General features: G+C 52.3%; 4 protein-coding genes across 4 annotated transcripts; 1 reads left to right on the forward strand and 3 right to left on the reverse strand.

Moving 5' to 3' along the window:
• Positions 1–107: 107 nt before the first annotated feature.
• On the reverse strand, positions 108–1,364 carry BGZ61DRAFT_56021 (uncharacterized protein). The gene has a single exon (XM_046255786.1). The coding sequence runs from the start codon at positions 1,091–1,093 to the stop codon at positions 386–388; it is 708 nt and encodes a 235-aa protein (XP_046102372.1). The 5' UTR covers positions 1,094–1,364; the 3' UTR covers positions 108–385.
• A 1,875-nt stretch (positions 1,365–3,239) lies between these two features.
• Positions 3,240–4,626, reverse strand: BGZ61DRAFT_356170 (uncharacterized protein; the record flags this gene model as incomplete). Its single annotated transcript, XM_046240774.1, has 2 exons — positions 3,240–4,420; positions 4,467–4,626. The coding sequence occupies 2 exons, from the start codon at positions 4,624–4,626 to the stop codon at positions 3,240–3,242; spliced, it is 1,341 nt and encodes a 446-aa protein (XP_046102373.1).
• A 748-nt stretch (positions 4,627–5,374) lies between these two features.
• Positions 5,375–12,386, forward strand: BGZ61DRAFT_549035 (P-loop containing nucleoside triphosphate hydrolase protein; the record flags this gene model as incomplete). The annotated part of the gene is made up of 5 exons (XM_046255418.1): positions 5,375–8,330; positions 8,376–8,712; positions 8,761–8,780; positions 8,820–9,476; positions 9,521–12,386. The coding sequence occupies 5 exons, from the start codon at positions 5,375–5,377 to the stop codon at positions 12,337–12,339; spliced, it is 6,789 nt and encodes a 2,262-aa protein (XP_046102374.1). The 3' UTR covers positions 12,340–12,386.
• BGZ61DRAFT_455028 (uncharacterized protein) lies at positions 12,337–14,334 on the reverse strand. The gene is made up of 3 exons (XM_046246316.1): positions 14,037–14,334; positions 13,604–13,969; positions 12,337–13,553 (listed from the first exon to the last, which is right to left on the reverse strand). The coding sequence occupies exons 1-3, from the start codon at positions 14,155–14,157 to the stop codon at positions 12,433–12,435; spliced, it is 1,608 nt and encodes a 535-aa protein (XP_046102375.1). The 5' UTR covers positions 14,158–14,334; the 3' UTR covers positions 12,337–12,432.
• Positions 14,335–14,437: the final 103 nt, after the last annotated feature.

Here is a 14,437-nt window from a genome sequence, read left to right on the forward strand (position 1 = left end):
GCGAGCGACGGATAAATGAATGAAATCCAGCAAAACCAGGGGGCAGGAGACACGTCCAGGGTCCCTTTGTGGCAAAAGAGTTGGTTGGGGGTAGAGCATCCAGGATGCGACATTGGGGAGCGGGAGGACACGCCTGGGGGCGGGAGTGTCTTTATCAGGGGGAGATGCCAAGCCAGGCACATTATTAGACACGTTTATTAAGAGGATACTTGCTCGTCCGCAGAAGCCACACGCGAGCACAAGTATCCTGTACCCGCCCACCCTTCTTCTCCCTCTCTCTGCCTCAATACCCCGTCCCTGACAATCCCTTTCGGTGGCAAGTACTTCTCGGGCGGGAACAGCTCCAGTGGCTGGGCTTAATCAGGTAGGTATGTAGCATTGCCTGTCACCGAGCACTGCAGCAGGACCAGGGACTTGTCCGGAGAACTTTACAGTCCTGCCTAGACGTGCAGTAGCGCAACGCACCTCTGTATCTTATCGCGGTGCAGCCGCCATTTCCCATCCACGCGGTCATGGATATTTCGTGGCCATGATCCAGCGCTGCAGGAGCGTGCAGCGTGCAGTGCAGAGCGTCGAGAACCAGTCCGGAGCCCAGGAATGGGAATGTGGCGAGTCCAGAGAATGAAGAGCTCGTGTGCATGAGACGGAGGCTAAACCGAAACATTGGGTACACGACATACATAGCACTGGATAGCACAATGCCCGAGCGGCACGCGACCCAGCCGCTTCTTTTTTGGTATTGGCCTTTGGGTTTGTTTGCTTTTCTTTCGTCATCGTCTCCCTTCGTCCTCACACACGGCAGGGGGCAAGATCCAGAGGAGATGATGCTACCGGTGAGACCATGCAAAGCTTGGTATTGAGCCGTTTGTTGGGTCCATGGAAGGAGGAGTCTGAATCTGGTTCGGTCTAAATCTGTTCTGGCTCCGGGTCTGACTCTGGCCTGACGATGGGTCTGACCTTGGGTCGGCTGGGGCTTAGTAGAAGTCAGCTCTTTCATCAGCGCCTCCTGCGAACAAAGTATGCACTCAACACCGCTACTTAACAACGGGCAAACCTTCTCAAGAGAAGACTCGTATCCATTCCACACCACCATGGCGTGGCGCCGGGCGTGGTTCTGACACGCGGCGGCTATCCGCTATTCACACTGCCCGCCCCATATAGGATAACTGTGACCTGTCCGAAGTACCCGCTGGGTGCGAGCTGTCGCGATTACGAACGAGTACCGTGTACGAAGTGCGAGTACAGTGTGCTGCTGCTTACTTTGCCTTTTGGTGCCTTTGGGCTATTACGTCGCTCCCGATACGAGTACGGACGCAGGGTGTCTCCATCTTATGCCCACCCTTTGACCATCAGACGGCTTGTGAGATGGATATTGGATGGCCAGAAATGCCCCTGAGACGGCGGCGCCAGTAAATCACCACCAGCCCACAGCGGGTTACCGCTTCAAGCCGCTACACTAGGAACGGGAGCTGTCTCCGTGACAAAGAAGCCAAGTTTCTCCAGAGCGCTGCCACCCTTCCAACAGTGCCGCCCCACACCCTCCTCGTTCCTCCCAGGGCATCCAGTGACCCTTTGAGTGGTTGAGCGAGCGCTTTTAGGTGGTTCGCCATCGCCCTGTCCTGTCGGGGGCGGCTCTCCAGGGTTCTCTCCACATTCCACCAGGTTTCCAATGGCTCTGGGGGGCTCAATGGCACCATGCAAACCCCCCCCAACCTTCCCTCTCCACCACACTGACAGTTCCCAGCCCGGCCCAACCCCCTTGACCGAGCGTGGGGAGGCAGGCGAGGGCGCGATGGCGGCGAAAAGCCATCTCTGAGGAGCTTTTGCCCCCTCCCGCCAAGGGACGCCCTAGCCGGCAACCATGGGGTGATCTATCGGTCCATCCCCGCGCCCAACGAGAAAGTCTTGGCTCTCAAAGTCGGATGGCCGGTAGACACTGATACTGCCTGCTCCGGAGCACCTCACCGGCTTATCCATCCATCTTTGCAGTTCGGTGAGACGTTATCTGCTGCTCTTCCGGCTGTTCTGGCTTCACGCCCTCCATCTAGGCCCACCAGTAACCTACCTTCTCGGCCCGTTGAAGCCGCAGCCGAACTCCTTGTCGGCAAAACTCACACATCCATCAAACCCTCGCGCCGCTGCCACCGTCCAGACCGATAGACTCGAGATCCAGGGAGCCCCTCCCTCTGCAGCGGGGTTGAATGTCGGGGGAGGCGTGAGTCCACGAGCCTGTCTCTCTCAGATTCTCCTTGTTCGGCATGGCGACGACGCCCCAGCCGGCTAGAAAAGGCTGGCCAGTTCGTCTGCAGCCCTCGTTCCGCTCCACTGGGACCCAGACCGTTCCTCCACCGTCGACCGGGGACTGGGAGGACCTGGCTTGCGTAATGCCTTCGTCAGTGCAGGGAGTTTTAGCTTGGCTGCGAGTGAATCAAAGGCATGTCCTAATCACGACGTAGCACACTCCGACGGTGCCGTCACTGTGTGTAATACATTCGGCATCGATCTGGCTGATCGGCGGCTCTTGTTTCAGCCTCGCAACCGCATCGCCAATCGCCCGTGAAAACCCTGCACTCTGACATGAGTCTGAAGACGAGACGAGACGACTTGCCGGCGTCTCGCTCTGGTGCTCACGCCAGACGATTAGTGGCTGCCGGACTAAAATAGGAGCCGCCTAGATGCCAGTAAATTGGGGTCGGTCCAGTTTTCCATCTCGCCCACACTTGCACAGCCCCAGAGACACAGAGGCCAGAGACATCGGGATCTGCGGACTCTCCCCTTCGTCATTACGATCCGCACCGCATGAAACAGCTCTCGTGCACGTCCACTACCGAGTTCCAGAGCATGGTGCCCAATTGAGGCCATTGCGTGGCACAGAATCAGGGATACGCGGATAGACAAGCTTTTGAGCAGCCCGTACAAGACTCAGCCACCTACCAATCTCCAAGTCATCGTCATCAGCGTCAGTGGGCGGCCTGTACAGTACTTACCATTTCTCGAGACGCAAATTAGCACGTGATGGCATTGAGTCGAATCTTATTATACCAAGAGTCTCGCTTTGCCTCGCACATGCTGATCGTTAAGCCGAGACTCTATACGCTATTGTGCGACCTCTTTGGGCTGGTTACAGGCGGTCATTTCGCTTGAGAACGGTAGACAATCTTATAATCAACTCTTGGCATACATCGAAATCCGTATCAATTCACAGCCACGAACCAACAATCCGCTCGCGCAACCCTCCCTCAATATTCACACTTCCCACAATAACCGCACTCCTTGTCACAGGCCGTGAAATCCTTAAACTCGTCGCTATCGTACGTGTCGTCATAGGTGTCATAAAAATTGTAGTTATCCATGTCAAATCGGGCGCTGGGGCTGCTTCCTGGGGACGAGCCGGCACTGGAGTGCGGCTCCATCGGTGTCGCCTGTCCCAGCCATGTTGCCCATTCTGCCTGGACAGAACTTGATAGCATGGCGTCTTCTCCAACCTGCTTGCGTATTTCCAGTGAATCCCCACTGGAGTAAACGATGTCGAGTTTTCCATCCGGAGTCTCCCGTGCGTGGTCCATGATGAGATGAAGAAGCGCTGCGAGACGCCTCAACGATGACTGATTGGTGTCTTCCCACTCTTTGACTTGCCCTTTAACATTCGTGATCTGAATGTCATTGAAGACTCCTCTCTCATGGTATGCGAGGACAAATTGTTCAACCCGAGAAACCCATAGACGGTGGAGTTGCTCTCCGAGAGTGTCTTTGTCCCGAGCCCTGACTGATCGTGTCTTGAGCTCAAATACTGCCGCCTGGGACACAGTTTGACCCCCTTCGACGACCTTGAGCCCGGATTTCTCAGTTCTAGGTCCCAGGACCGGTCTTCCAATCCCCATAGCCGAAAGATCCGGTAGAACGTCATTGTTGTCGGTGGGTCTCGGAATCGTCGGTGTTTTAGACTGCTTCAGCCCCGGTGACTCAATGAAACCATCTCCTTCGAACCGAACCATCATATCAAGACCAGCGAATCGATACATCATAATTCGCTGGTGCGAGGTTGATCTTCTGACGTCGCCATCCCACGTGGTATACTCATCGGGGAACGTGTGCCCAAAGCCTTTCACGTCCGGGATTAGCTCCTTGGGATTGTTCTCCCTGCGGATCAAGTGCACCGTGTCTCCAACGACCTCAACGAACATCCGGAATGGCCGGGTGTCACCCTCACCCCTGGAGAACCGCAATAGGCCTCCGATTGTGCTCCCGCAAGCAACAAGGTTCACTGGCATCGGCTCCGGATTCATCCTCATGATGGACACGATGGCTGGTTCCAAAGGGTGGCTGGCATAGGCCGCCGCATTGATGTCGCGGTAAAAGTCGCCCGTATCTTGGGGAAGCTTTCGAGGCTGGGTGAGGGGTGTCCATCTTGGAGGTTTGCCTATTGATGTTAGAATGGCTCCTGTAGTCGCTGGGGACATGCATACCTGGAACCATGATCTTAGGCACGGAATCTTCGACCCAATTATAGGATGCAATGAGCTTTGTATTGGAGATCTCGGCCCGATCAATTGTACCACACTTCGTTAAGCCGTCTATAGTCACAGTCTCGATGACATCTCCGACCGGAGGTGGTGTCCATGCCATCGCGGTCGACGCTCGTGACTCTCGTAGCCGCGTTGGCGCCCATGGTGGTGATCGTTTGGAGAACATATCAAGAAATGTCGTCACGGTACAATCGAATATGAGTAGTAAATATTTGAGATAAGATGGAGGCTAGAAAGAGTCGCGCTGGTTATTGTATTCGACTGAGGGGTGTCGGGTCTTTATGTTGAAATATAAGACCCAACAGGCTCTTAGGTACTAACCCTTCTTATTTTATTACTTTATGCTTCAGTCTCCCACGAGAGACCCCAATCCGCCTCACGAGAGCCCGGGAGGCCCCCTCGATGCAGGCCAGGACGTCACGAGAACCAGGCAATCAATCAGATTCCGTAAATATGACGTTTGTACACTTTCTACAATTTCACATGCTGGTATTGCCTGCACCAACACGTCGTCGAGCTTGAGTGGGCGAACATGTCGGAGGCCTACCACGACTATCGCAGCCTGATCCTGCAACGAATCATCGCCATTTGTTGGTTGCATCAGACGGGCTTATCGGCTGCGGCCTCCTCCTTTCAATGGAGCGGGCCTCCCAGAATGGCCTCGGACTGGCATTCGGGGCGATGCTAAGGCGCACATCGCAAAGACGTTGGAGCCAACAGCCGTAATCGGGCTTGAGCATTCGGCGAGGTGAAGCGGCTACATAAAGAATAATAATCTCAATTCACCTAAAGACAACCCATCATTTCTCAATATCACTATCAATTTTTCTCAGCGCCTGATACCCATCATGAATTCGCAGCCAATGTCTGCCGCTCGACTTGCCAAGTTGACATCGTCGTTCGTTGCCTTCACGAAAGGCCGACAGGTCAAGAACCCCATCGATGCCAGGCAATTCCTCAACGCCTGCGACGCTTTTTGTCAGCAGCAAACTACTATGAAATGTGTCGAGACCCTCATTGCGAGCACCAACGGACTCAAAGCTCTCGAGGCTGCTGTTCGCGCGCAGTTGGACCCGGCCTTCATCAATCTGACTGTCGTACCTTTCCTCAACCACCTTTCGGGCCCTGAAGTCGAGACCCTCAATGATGGAAGATTTCTTCAGCAAATTCTTGTGTCTATCCTGGAGCCACGGTCATTCTGGGCCGCCCTGTTGGATGCCTACCAAAACGGCAAGCTCAACGACTCGGGGTTGGAGGCGTTTGCCTGGCTTTCCCTTCAGATAGTCTCCAGCCAAAAGCCGAAACTAGAGGAACACAGTCAAGATGTCAAATGTTTCATGAAGGATAAAGTTCTTCTTGAGTCTCGGTCGCATAATGTGCGAAAAATCGCCTACCGAATCGAGCATATGATCAAAATCTTTTCTCCCCTCGCAGTCCCCGGCTTTGCAACCAGGCCTGGCGGGAGACATGATAACGACTTTGAGGATTTCCGAGAGATTTCCATCTATCCCACGACTGATGAACTTCTATCCTCTGAAGAGCCGTTCCTTCAACGTCTCGATGACGTGTTTGATTCGCCGATGGAAACACGGGCACAAGTGTATCGCGACTGGCTTTATCGCCAGCTGAGAGAAGACATGCTTGCTGAACTGCGTGAAGATCTTCAAGTTGCTATGGGTCAGAAGCAGGGGAGACGAAAGCCTACATCTCTGGGTCAGCTAAGGTTTATCAAGGCTGACCCTAACCCTAAACACAGGATCAATACCTTTACTCTCAACGTCACATTTGGCAGCGGCATCTTTCCACCTCAGATGACATCACAAGCCGCGAGAAAGAAGTACCTTGAGAAGTCAAAAGCTTCCTTGCATCACAACCCAATTGGTGCTCTATGCCGTGGGTCAGATATTGTCGCCTTCGGGTCACTTATCCGGGATCTCGAAATGCTACAGTTGATGCCACCTGTGGTTGGGATCAAGTTCATGAACTCTGAAGGGGTAAGAAAGGCCCTCTTGGCGCTTCTAGGCCCCAACACAGACGACCTGAAATTCTATGTGGTTGATACGGCGATGTTTGCATACAAGCCAATTTTGCAACGATTGAAGGATATGGGCGAGCTCCCACTCGAGTCCCAGATCGTCAACCCTAAACAATCATCAGCGGAATACGTGCCACCACCCATGTTACAGGCTCTACTTCAGGCTTCAACAGAGGCGTTCGAGAAGGGATTTGGGATACAACTTCCGTCCAGTCTATGCTCATCAAAGAAGGTACGACTACGAGGTGCACAACTCGAGTCATTCATCAACGGGCTCGGCGAGGAGCTAGCCCTGATCCAAGGGCCACCAGGCACAGGCAAATCCTTCATCGGAGCCCTCATCATTTCGGCTATTTTCCGCCTTACCACCTACCGGGTTCTCATTTTAACCTACACAAACCACGCCCTTGATCAGTTTTCGGAGGACTTGATTCAGATTGGCATCTCAACAAATGACATGGTGCGGATTGGTCCCAAATCAACGCCACAAACCGAATCCACTCTTCTCAGAAGCTACAGCAGAAAAGGCGAGTTTCGATTGACGCCCCAAGAGAATCTTGTCAAAAGAGCCCGGGAGAGAGAGGCTCAAGAGAATGGCTGTGAGCTGCAGGACATCGCGGAGAGGCTTTCAGAAAACAAGCCTTGTATCGCCGAAATCCTTGAATACCTCGAGTATTCAGAGGAATATCCTTTATTCTGGGATGCATTCCAGGTTTCCGAGTCGAGTGATGGGTTTCGGGTTGTCGGAGTCAAGAACAAGATCCTCCGACCTGAAGACTTGTTCACACACTGGCTTCAGGGCTTACCAACACAGCGACTTCGTGGATTCATTTCCTCCCTACCGCCTACTGCTGCATCCATCTGGCAAATCCCGCTCCAATTTAGAGCAGAATTGGTTACTAAATGGTCGCAAAACGTTCGCGACGAAAGGATTGAAGAATTTGTTCGGTTGAGCGAATGCGAGAATGAGCTTCAAACCGACATAAAGAGCCTACTTGCAGAACAAGACCGCAAAGTTCTCAAAAGTAAGAGGATAATTTCTTGCACTACAACACGGGCATCTATGTATCAGTCTATCATCAGCACTGCCAACCCTGATGTCGTTTTGGTTGAAGAAGCAGGAGAAGTCCTGGAAGCTCACATCATCGCTGCGTTGAGCCCCTCAGTCAAACAGCTCATTCTGATCGGAGACCACAAGCAGCTGAGACCCAAGATCAACAACTACAAACTTAGCAAAGAAAAGGGCGAAGGCTATGATCTCAATGTCTCTTTATTTGAGAGACTAGTACTGCAGGGCCACAGGTTTACCACGCTTCGAGAGCAACACCGCAGTCATCCCGAGATTTCACGCCATGTCCGAATGCTCGCCTACAAAGACCTTGAAGACACCCCGGATACCCACAATCGGGAAAAGATTCGTGGCCTCGCAAGCCGTGTCACATTCGTACACCATGAGCACCATGAAGAAGAGCAGGCCGGAGTGGGGGAGCGTTGGGACGTGAGCGGCACCAAAGGCAGCAAGAGAAACCAACACGAAGCACTGATGGTGTTGAGACTTGTGAGATACTTGGTACAGCAAGGCTACAAATCCGAAAATATCGTTGTCTTGACACCCTACCTCGGCCAATTGTTCTTGTTGAAGGAGACGCTCCGCGATGAGAATAATCCATACTTGAACGATTTGGATTCGCATGACTTGGTTCGTGCTGGCTTGATGGCTGAAGCAACGGCCAAACTCAACAAGAAACCTTTGCGCCTGTCCACCATTGGTGAGTTCATCAACAAGAACAAGTATTTAATACTAATCAGTATAGATAACTACCAAGGAGAGGAATGTGACATTGTCATTGTTTCGTTAACACGGAGCAATGCTTCGGGCGACATTGGTTTCCTGCACGCCCGGGAGCGGTTGGTCGTTCTCATGTCAAGGGCGAGGAATGGCATGGTGCTCTTTGGAAATGAGCACACTTTCATGAAAAGTAAGAAGGGAGGTGAGATGTGGACGCAATACTTAAAGGCTTTGGACGAAGACGGTTGCCTGCGTGACGGCATTCCTATCCGGTGCGAGCGACATCCGGAAAAATCGGTGGAATTGAAGAATCCTGAGGATTTTGACAAGTATTGTCCAGATGGAGGATGCACAGAGCTATGGTATGTGCTCGGCTCAGGCGATATGGAAGTTGCTAACTCATTTAATAGTGGCGCGCTGTTGAGCTGTGGTAAGCACTCTTGCACTCGCCATTGTCATTGGGTTGCAGATCACTCGAAAGTTCCCTGCGGAGAGAAATTGAAGATTACGTGTCAGCGTGGACACAAGAGCAAAGTCCCCTGCGGAAAGATCAATCCCGCTTGCTACAGCTGCAAAAAGGAAGATGAGGAGACTCGCCGAAGAGCGCTGAGAGATATTGCACTTGAGGAAAAGAGACTGGAGAACCAGAAGAAGTATCGCAAAGAACTTCAAGAACTTGAGGATGCGATTGACCACCAACAACGGATCATGAAATATGAAACGGAGCAAAAGGAGCAAAGCGAAACCCTTCGAAAGAAGAACGAGCATCTGAGGTCTCTACAGGATACCAAGGCAAGGATGGACAAAGCCAAGGCAAACCAGGAAAAGAGGGCATCCAGCCAGCCTTTGACCTCGTCAAGCAACAACTCCACTGAAACAACCTCAAGCAAGAACCCGAAAGCGTTTGCCACTAGTCCTAGCACGGCCCGGGATGAGTGGGAGGCTATGAAAAAGATGGACGGCTCTTGTAATCAAGCCATGGATACGCTGATGGAGATGGTCGGTCTCGGGTCTGTCAAGGGTCGTTTCCTTTCCGTGAAAGGCAGCGTGGACACGAAGATCCGTCAGGGCTTGTCGCTAGATGGTGAGAGATTCAGCTGTTCTCTACTCGGAAATCCAGGCACAGGTAAGTTTTGTCCCATGCGATGCACTCAAATCTAACTGGTTAAGGGAAAACGACTGTTGCCCGCATCTGGGCCAAGTTCCTCACGACAGTGGGAGCCATCTCGGGCAGCTCCTTTGAAGAGACCACAGGGTCAAAGCTGGCCAGCAAGGGTGTGCCAGGCTGTGAAAAACTGTTGGAGGATATCAAAAACGACGGCGGTGGTGTTCTCTTCATTGACGAGGCGTATCAACTATCCTCTGGAAACAACTCAGGAGGCGCCGCAGTTCTAGACTATCTCCTTGCAGAGGTTGAAAACCTTCGAGGGAAGGTCATCTTTGTCCTTGCTGGGTATAGCAAGCAGATGGAGTCTTTCTTTGCTCACAATCCTGGATTCCCAAGTCGCTTTCCGATTGAGATGAAGTTCGAAGACTATAGCGACGAAGAACTTCTCAGCATGCTTCAACTTCAGATTCATCGCAAGTACAACGGCAGAATGCAGATTGAGGATGGACCTGGCGGTCTTTACTTTCGCATTGCGTCTCGTCGGATTGGCTGCGGCCGTGGAAAAGAAGGGTTTGGCAATGCTCGTGCCGTCGAAAACTACGTCCAGTCAATGTTGGATAGACAGGCTGATCGATTGCGACTCCAAAGGCGGGCCGGTACGCAGCCAGATGACTTGCTGTTGACGCGAGAAGACATCATTGGACCCGAGCCTTCAGGTGCCTTGATAAAGAGCGAGGCATACCGGAAACTACTCCAACTGTTTGGCTTGAAGGAAGTCAAAGATATTCTCAAAGTCCTCCTAGATACAGTGAAGACAAACTACGAGAGGGAACTGGCCGAGGAAAGTCTCGTCGAGTTTTCTCTGAACCGAGTGTTTCTGGGATCTCCAGGAACTGGAAAAACAACAGTCGCCAAGCTTTTTGGACGAATTCTCGTTGATCTGGGTCTTCTGTCGAATGGAGAGGTGGTTGTTAAGACTCCAGCCGATTTTGTCGGAGGAGTGCTAGGACAGTCCGAGGCCCAGACGAAGGGAATCCTGGCGGCGACCGTCGGAAAGGTTCTGGTCATTGATGAAGCCTACGGTCTCTATGGTGGCGGAGGAGTCAATTCACCCAGCGACCCATACAAGACAGCAGTGGTCGACACGATTGTAGCCGAGGTTCAGAGTGTCCCCGGTGAAGATCGTTGTGTCCTGCTCCTTGGCTATAAGGATCAGATGGAAAACATGTTCCAGAACGTCAACCCTGGGCTCAGCCGCCGTTTCCCTCTGAGCTCTGCGTTCATGTTTGAGGACTTCGACGATCAAGCTCTGTCTCAGATTTTGGATCTGAAGCTGAAGCAATCGGCCTTCCGCGCTACCGATGAGGCTAAACGAGTTGCCCTAGAAGTCCTCAGTCGAGCCCGAAACCGTCCCAATTTTGGAAACGCAGGAGAAATCGACATTCTTCTGGGGAGAGCAAAAGAAAGTAACCAAAAGCGGTCTTCCTTGGGCAAGGTGAAGAGGCGAGGCACCCTGGAAGCCGTCGATTTTGATGAGGAATTTGACCGAGCTGAGAGAGGTGGTACGGACATCCAGAAGCTCTTCGAAGGGGAAGCCGGACGAGGCAAACTCATTGCCATGCTAGAGGGGTACCAAAGGCGTGTCAAAGCCGCCAAGATACTTGACATGGACCCAGAGATCCCTTTCAACTTCCTCTTCCGCGGACCGCCAGGGACTGGAAAATCGACAACAGCGAGAAAGATGGGCAAGGTGTACTACGACATGGGGTTTCTTGCCGGCACAGAGGTTATCGACTGCTCAGCTACAGATCTCATAGGCTCGTATGTCGGGCAGACGGGTCCAAAAGTTCAAGCACTTCTTGACAAGGCCCTGGGAAGAATCCTGCTCATCGATGAGGCTTACCGGCTTGCTGATGGACCCTTTGCCAAGGAGGCCGTCGACGAGATTGTGGACTGCATCACAAAACCAAAGTACGACAAAAAGCTCATTATCATATTGGCCGGATACGACAAGGACATCAACCACCTCTTGTCAATCAACCCAGGCATGTCGAGCCGGTTTCCTGAAACCGTTCAATTTTCCTCATTTGAGCCTGGAGACTGTATTGAGTTGATGATTGCCCAACTTGGGAAGAAAAAGAAGAAGCTTGAGTTAAACAAGAAGAAATTCGATATTTCGTGCTTGGAATCTCCCCAGGCATCTTTCATTGTGGATCTGGAGAAGAAGTTTGCGACCTTGTCAGCTCAAAATGGATGGGCCAACGCGAGGGACGTCATTGGCCTAGCTTCGGCCATGTTTCGCAACCTAGACCTGTCGTGTGAGCCACTGATCCTATCTGAAGAGGTCATTGACAAGACGTTGGACCACATGATCGATGAGCGGAGAGGTAGAATGACAAACACAAAAGATCCAGCGGGAGATGACCTTTCGATGAAGCTAGCGGATCACTTTTCAGCTCCGCCTACGATTCAGACAAACACATCGACAAAATCCCAGCAGGCCGAAGACATCAAGGACGAGCCTGCAGAAGATCCGGTAGATGACGGACCAGTTCCGAGCCACCTGGCAATCCGCGATGCCGGAGTCAGTGATGAGGTGTGGGATCAGCTACAGGCTGATAGAGAGAAAGAGGCGCGCGAGGATGCAGAGTATCGTGATCTTCTCAAGGCACAACAGACTGCGCGTGACGAAGATCGTGAGAGGATTGTACGGGAAGTTCTCGCCGAGGAGGCACGGCGAAAGAAAATCGAGGCGCAAAAGGCAAAGTTGAAGATGGCGGGCCGTTGTCCTGCAGGATTTGACTGGATCAAGCAGGCCGGCGGCTATCGCTGCGCTGGAGGATCACATTGGATCACAGAGAGCGAGCTGGGAAAGCTTTAGTTTTTTATTTCGGGTATAAATAGCCGCAAACAAAGAGGTACACGCTTTTAGGGATCTGATTCTTGTGCCGATAGATCTTCTCCAGTGTTTGAATCATGTCGTCGTTTCAATATACATCAAAGCCTTGCCCCAAACCAACTGCCCCCCAGTGTAACATGCCGTATGTAACCAGAGAAATTTATCAAGGATCTCGATGGCTTGATCCCAGCCCTCAATCCCAAGTGATTTGGCATGCTTTGCCACAAGTAGAGTGTAAACGTCCTGGAATTCTCCTCCCCAGGCGGCAATGCCACCCATGACCGACGCCCAAAGCAGAAATTGTCTTCTCGCATCCGTAAAAGCCAGCTCATCTAGAATCTCAAAATATAGCTTTTTTGTGAGTTTACTGAGGGGCCATGGATCGGAGATTGGAAATATGACGCCGTAGCTAAAAATCATTATTGCAAGAAGCTCAACCTTGTCTTGGTCGGGAGGAAGGCACAGGAGTCGGTGCTGTATATCATTGCGTAGGCGGATGAAGTAGTTCAGGTCTCCATTTTGGTAAAACTTTTGTTTAATAAGTTGGCAGCAGATCCACATGTCTGTGACGACTTCCTTCAGAGCATCATGTACGTCGAAGCTATCGGCTTCCCATGATCCAAAGAATTGAATGGCGTCACCATCTCGGGAAAGACTTGTGTAATCATACAGGTCTAACCCGGGGCGTGCCAGGCTCAAGCTTGCGCGATAGAGATCTGACAGCTTCAGGTAGTCAGGAAGTCCTGGCATGTTGCTTCCCTGCGTCATTCGATCTCGGAGGAGCTGGATCCACATGGACGCATGGGTAGTGGCGAACTGAAGTTGTCCTAGCCAGTTGAGTCCTCCAATATTTCGGACTGGCGACGAAAAGCCACCTTGGTACCTTTTTGCCACGGGTATTGATGTGGTAGACTCATTCCCTTTCAGCCCTAGGGACATTATAGCAAACAGGGTGCCGTCTGATATTGTTCCCTTTGCCAAAGATTCGCGTACAGCTTCAGCTGTCTTGTTTTGTGCAATCAGAAGGACTCGGGCGTCCTCTTGGGACTGCGTTAGGGTAAGACGTTGTGTCGCACCCCCAACTAGAGTGGCGTAGAAGACGGCGGGTTCCAAGGTGGCAGACCGGTAGAGAGCTTCGTGCAGTGGCTCCCCCTCTCGGGTCTTGACACCCAGAGTCGGCAGTATGATAGTCAACGCTGTAGCCGGGTTAGGCTAAGGCTGTGTCTCTAATGGTCTTGGATCTTACCATAGTGCCATATCCTCTGAGCATCGGCAACACATGATATAGGCTCAAGAAGATGATTGATGTTGGGAGCCCGAGGTACATCGGCTGAGTGCCGAGAGAGAGCCATAACATCTTGTGTACCGCTACCCACATATTCTACTCCAACCATATCATCCGGCAGTGCTGGACATATGTCCCCACTGACTTCGCTAGCAAGGGTCCCCGACTCCGAGCTGCCCGAAGACGAGCTGTCTCTCGAGGATGCAGTGTCATTACAAAGATGGGGCACGAGTGGTCGTGATGCAACTTGGCGGAGATGGATCTCAACACCCTGTTCTAGTGCCTGGACTTTTCCTGCCGCTGCCCGCTCTGCAGCTTTCCTCCGCCCTTAAGTCCGTCAGTTAGCTGTCGACCAATACCAGGGTGCATGAATGATGACAAGGGCAAGCCTCACTGCTTTCTCTCTGGTTCAATCGGTTTTGCAGCCTGCGTCGGAGGTTGGGATCGGCGATGCCAATCCACGTCTCGTCGTTCCCCTCCGTGGCGTCCGCTGCGGGTCCGCCTACCTCTAACATGGTGGCAACTGGCGTGAGGTTGTTCACAATCCACGCGTCTTGATGACAGAGGAGGGGTCGATGTCTCTCGCGTAGCTCTCGCGTAGCGGTCTTGGCTTACCTTTATTGCCGCCGGCGTTTGTGCTATTGCCGGGTTTTATAACGCTGTTATTTGAACGGGCTAAATGCTGACAGCGGATGAACCAATAAAATGAGCTACTCGAGAGATTGGAGTGCTGGCATCGCTCGAATCGCCGGGGCTTCCCCATTTAATTAAGTCCCGCCCTGTGCTTCGCTCGAT

Source organism: Ilyonectria robusta (assembly GCF_021365365.1).
Source record: "Ilyonectria robusta strain PMI_751 chromosome Unknown BGZ61scaffold_14, whole genome shotgun sequence".
NCBI lineage: Eukaryota > Fungi > Ascomycota > Sordariomycetes > Hypocreales > Nectriaceae > Ilyonectria > Ilyonectria robusta.

What these genes read in the sequence shown, in the direction of transcription:
- BGZ61DRAFT_455028 (XM_046246316.1), bottom strand. Translation starts at nt 14,157, where the DNA reads ATGTTAGAGGTAGGCGGACCCGCAGCGGACGCCACGGAGGGGAACGAC. An exon ending in ATTGAACCAGAGAGAAAGCA is followed by an intron (nt 13,970 to 14,036) that starts GTGAGGCTTGCC and finishes GACGGACTTAAG; the next exon opens with GGCGGAGGAAAGCTGCAGAG. An exon ending in TCAGAGGATATGGCACTATG is followed by an intron (nt 13,554 to 13,603) that starts GTAAGATCCAAG and finishes ACCCGGCTACAG; the next exon opens with CGTTGACTATCATACTGCCG.
- BGZ61DRAFT_56021 (XM_046255786.1), bottom strand. Translation starts at nt 1,093, where the DNA reads ATGGTGGTGTGGAATGGATACGAGTCTTCTCTTGAGAAGGTTTGCCCG.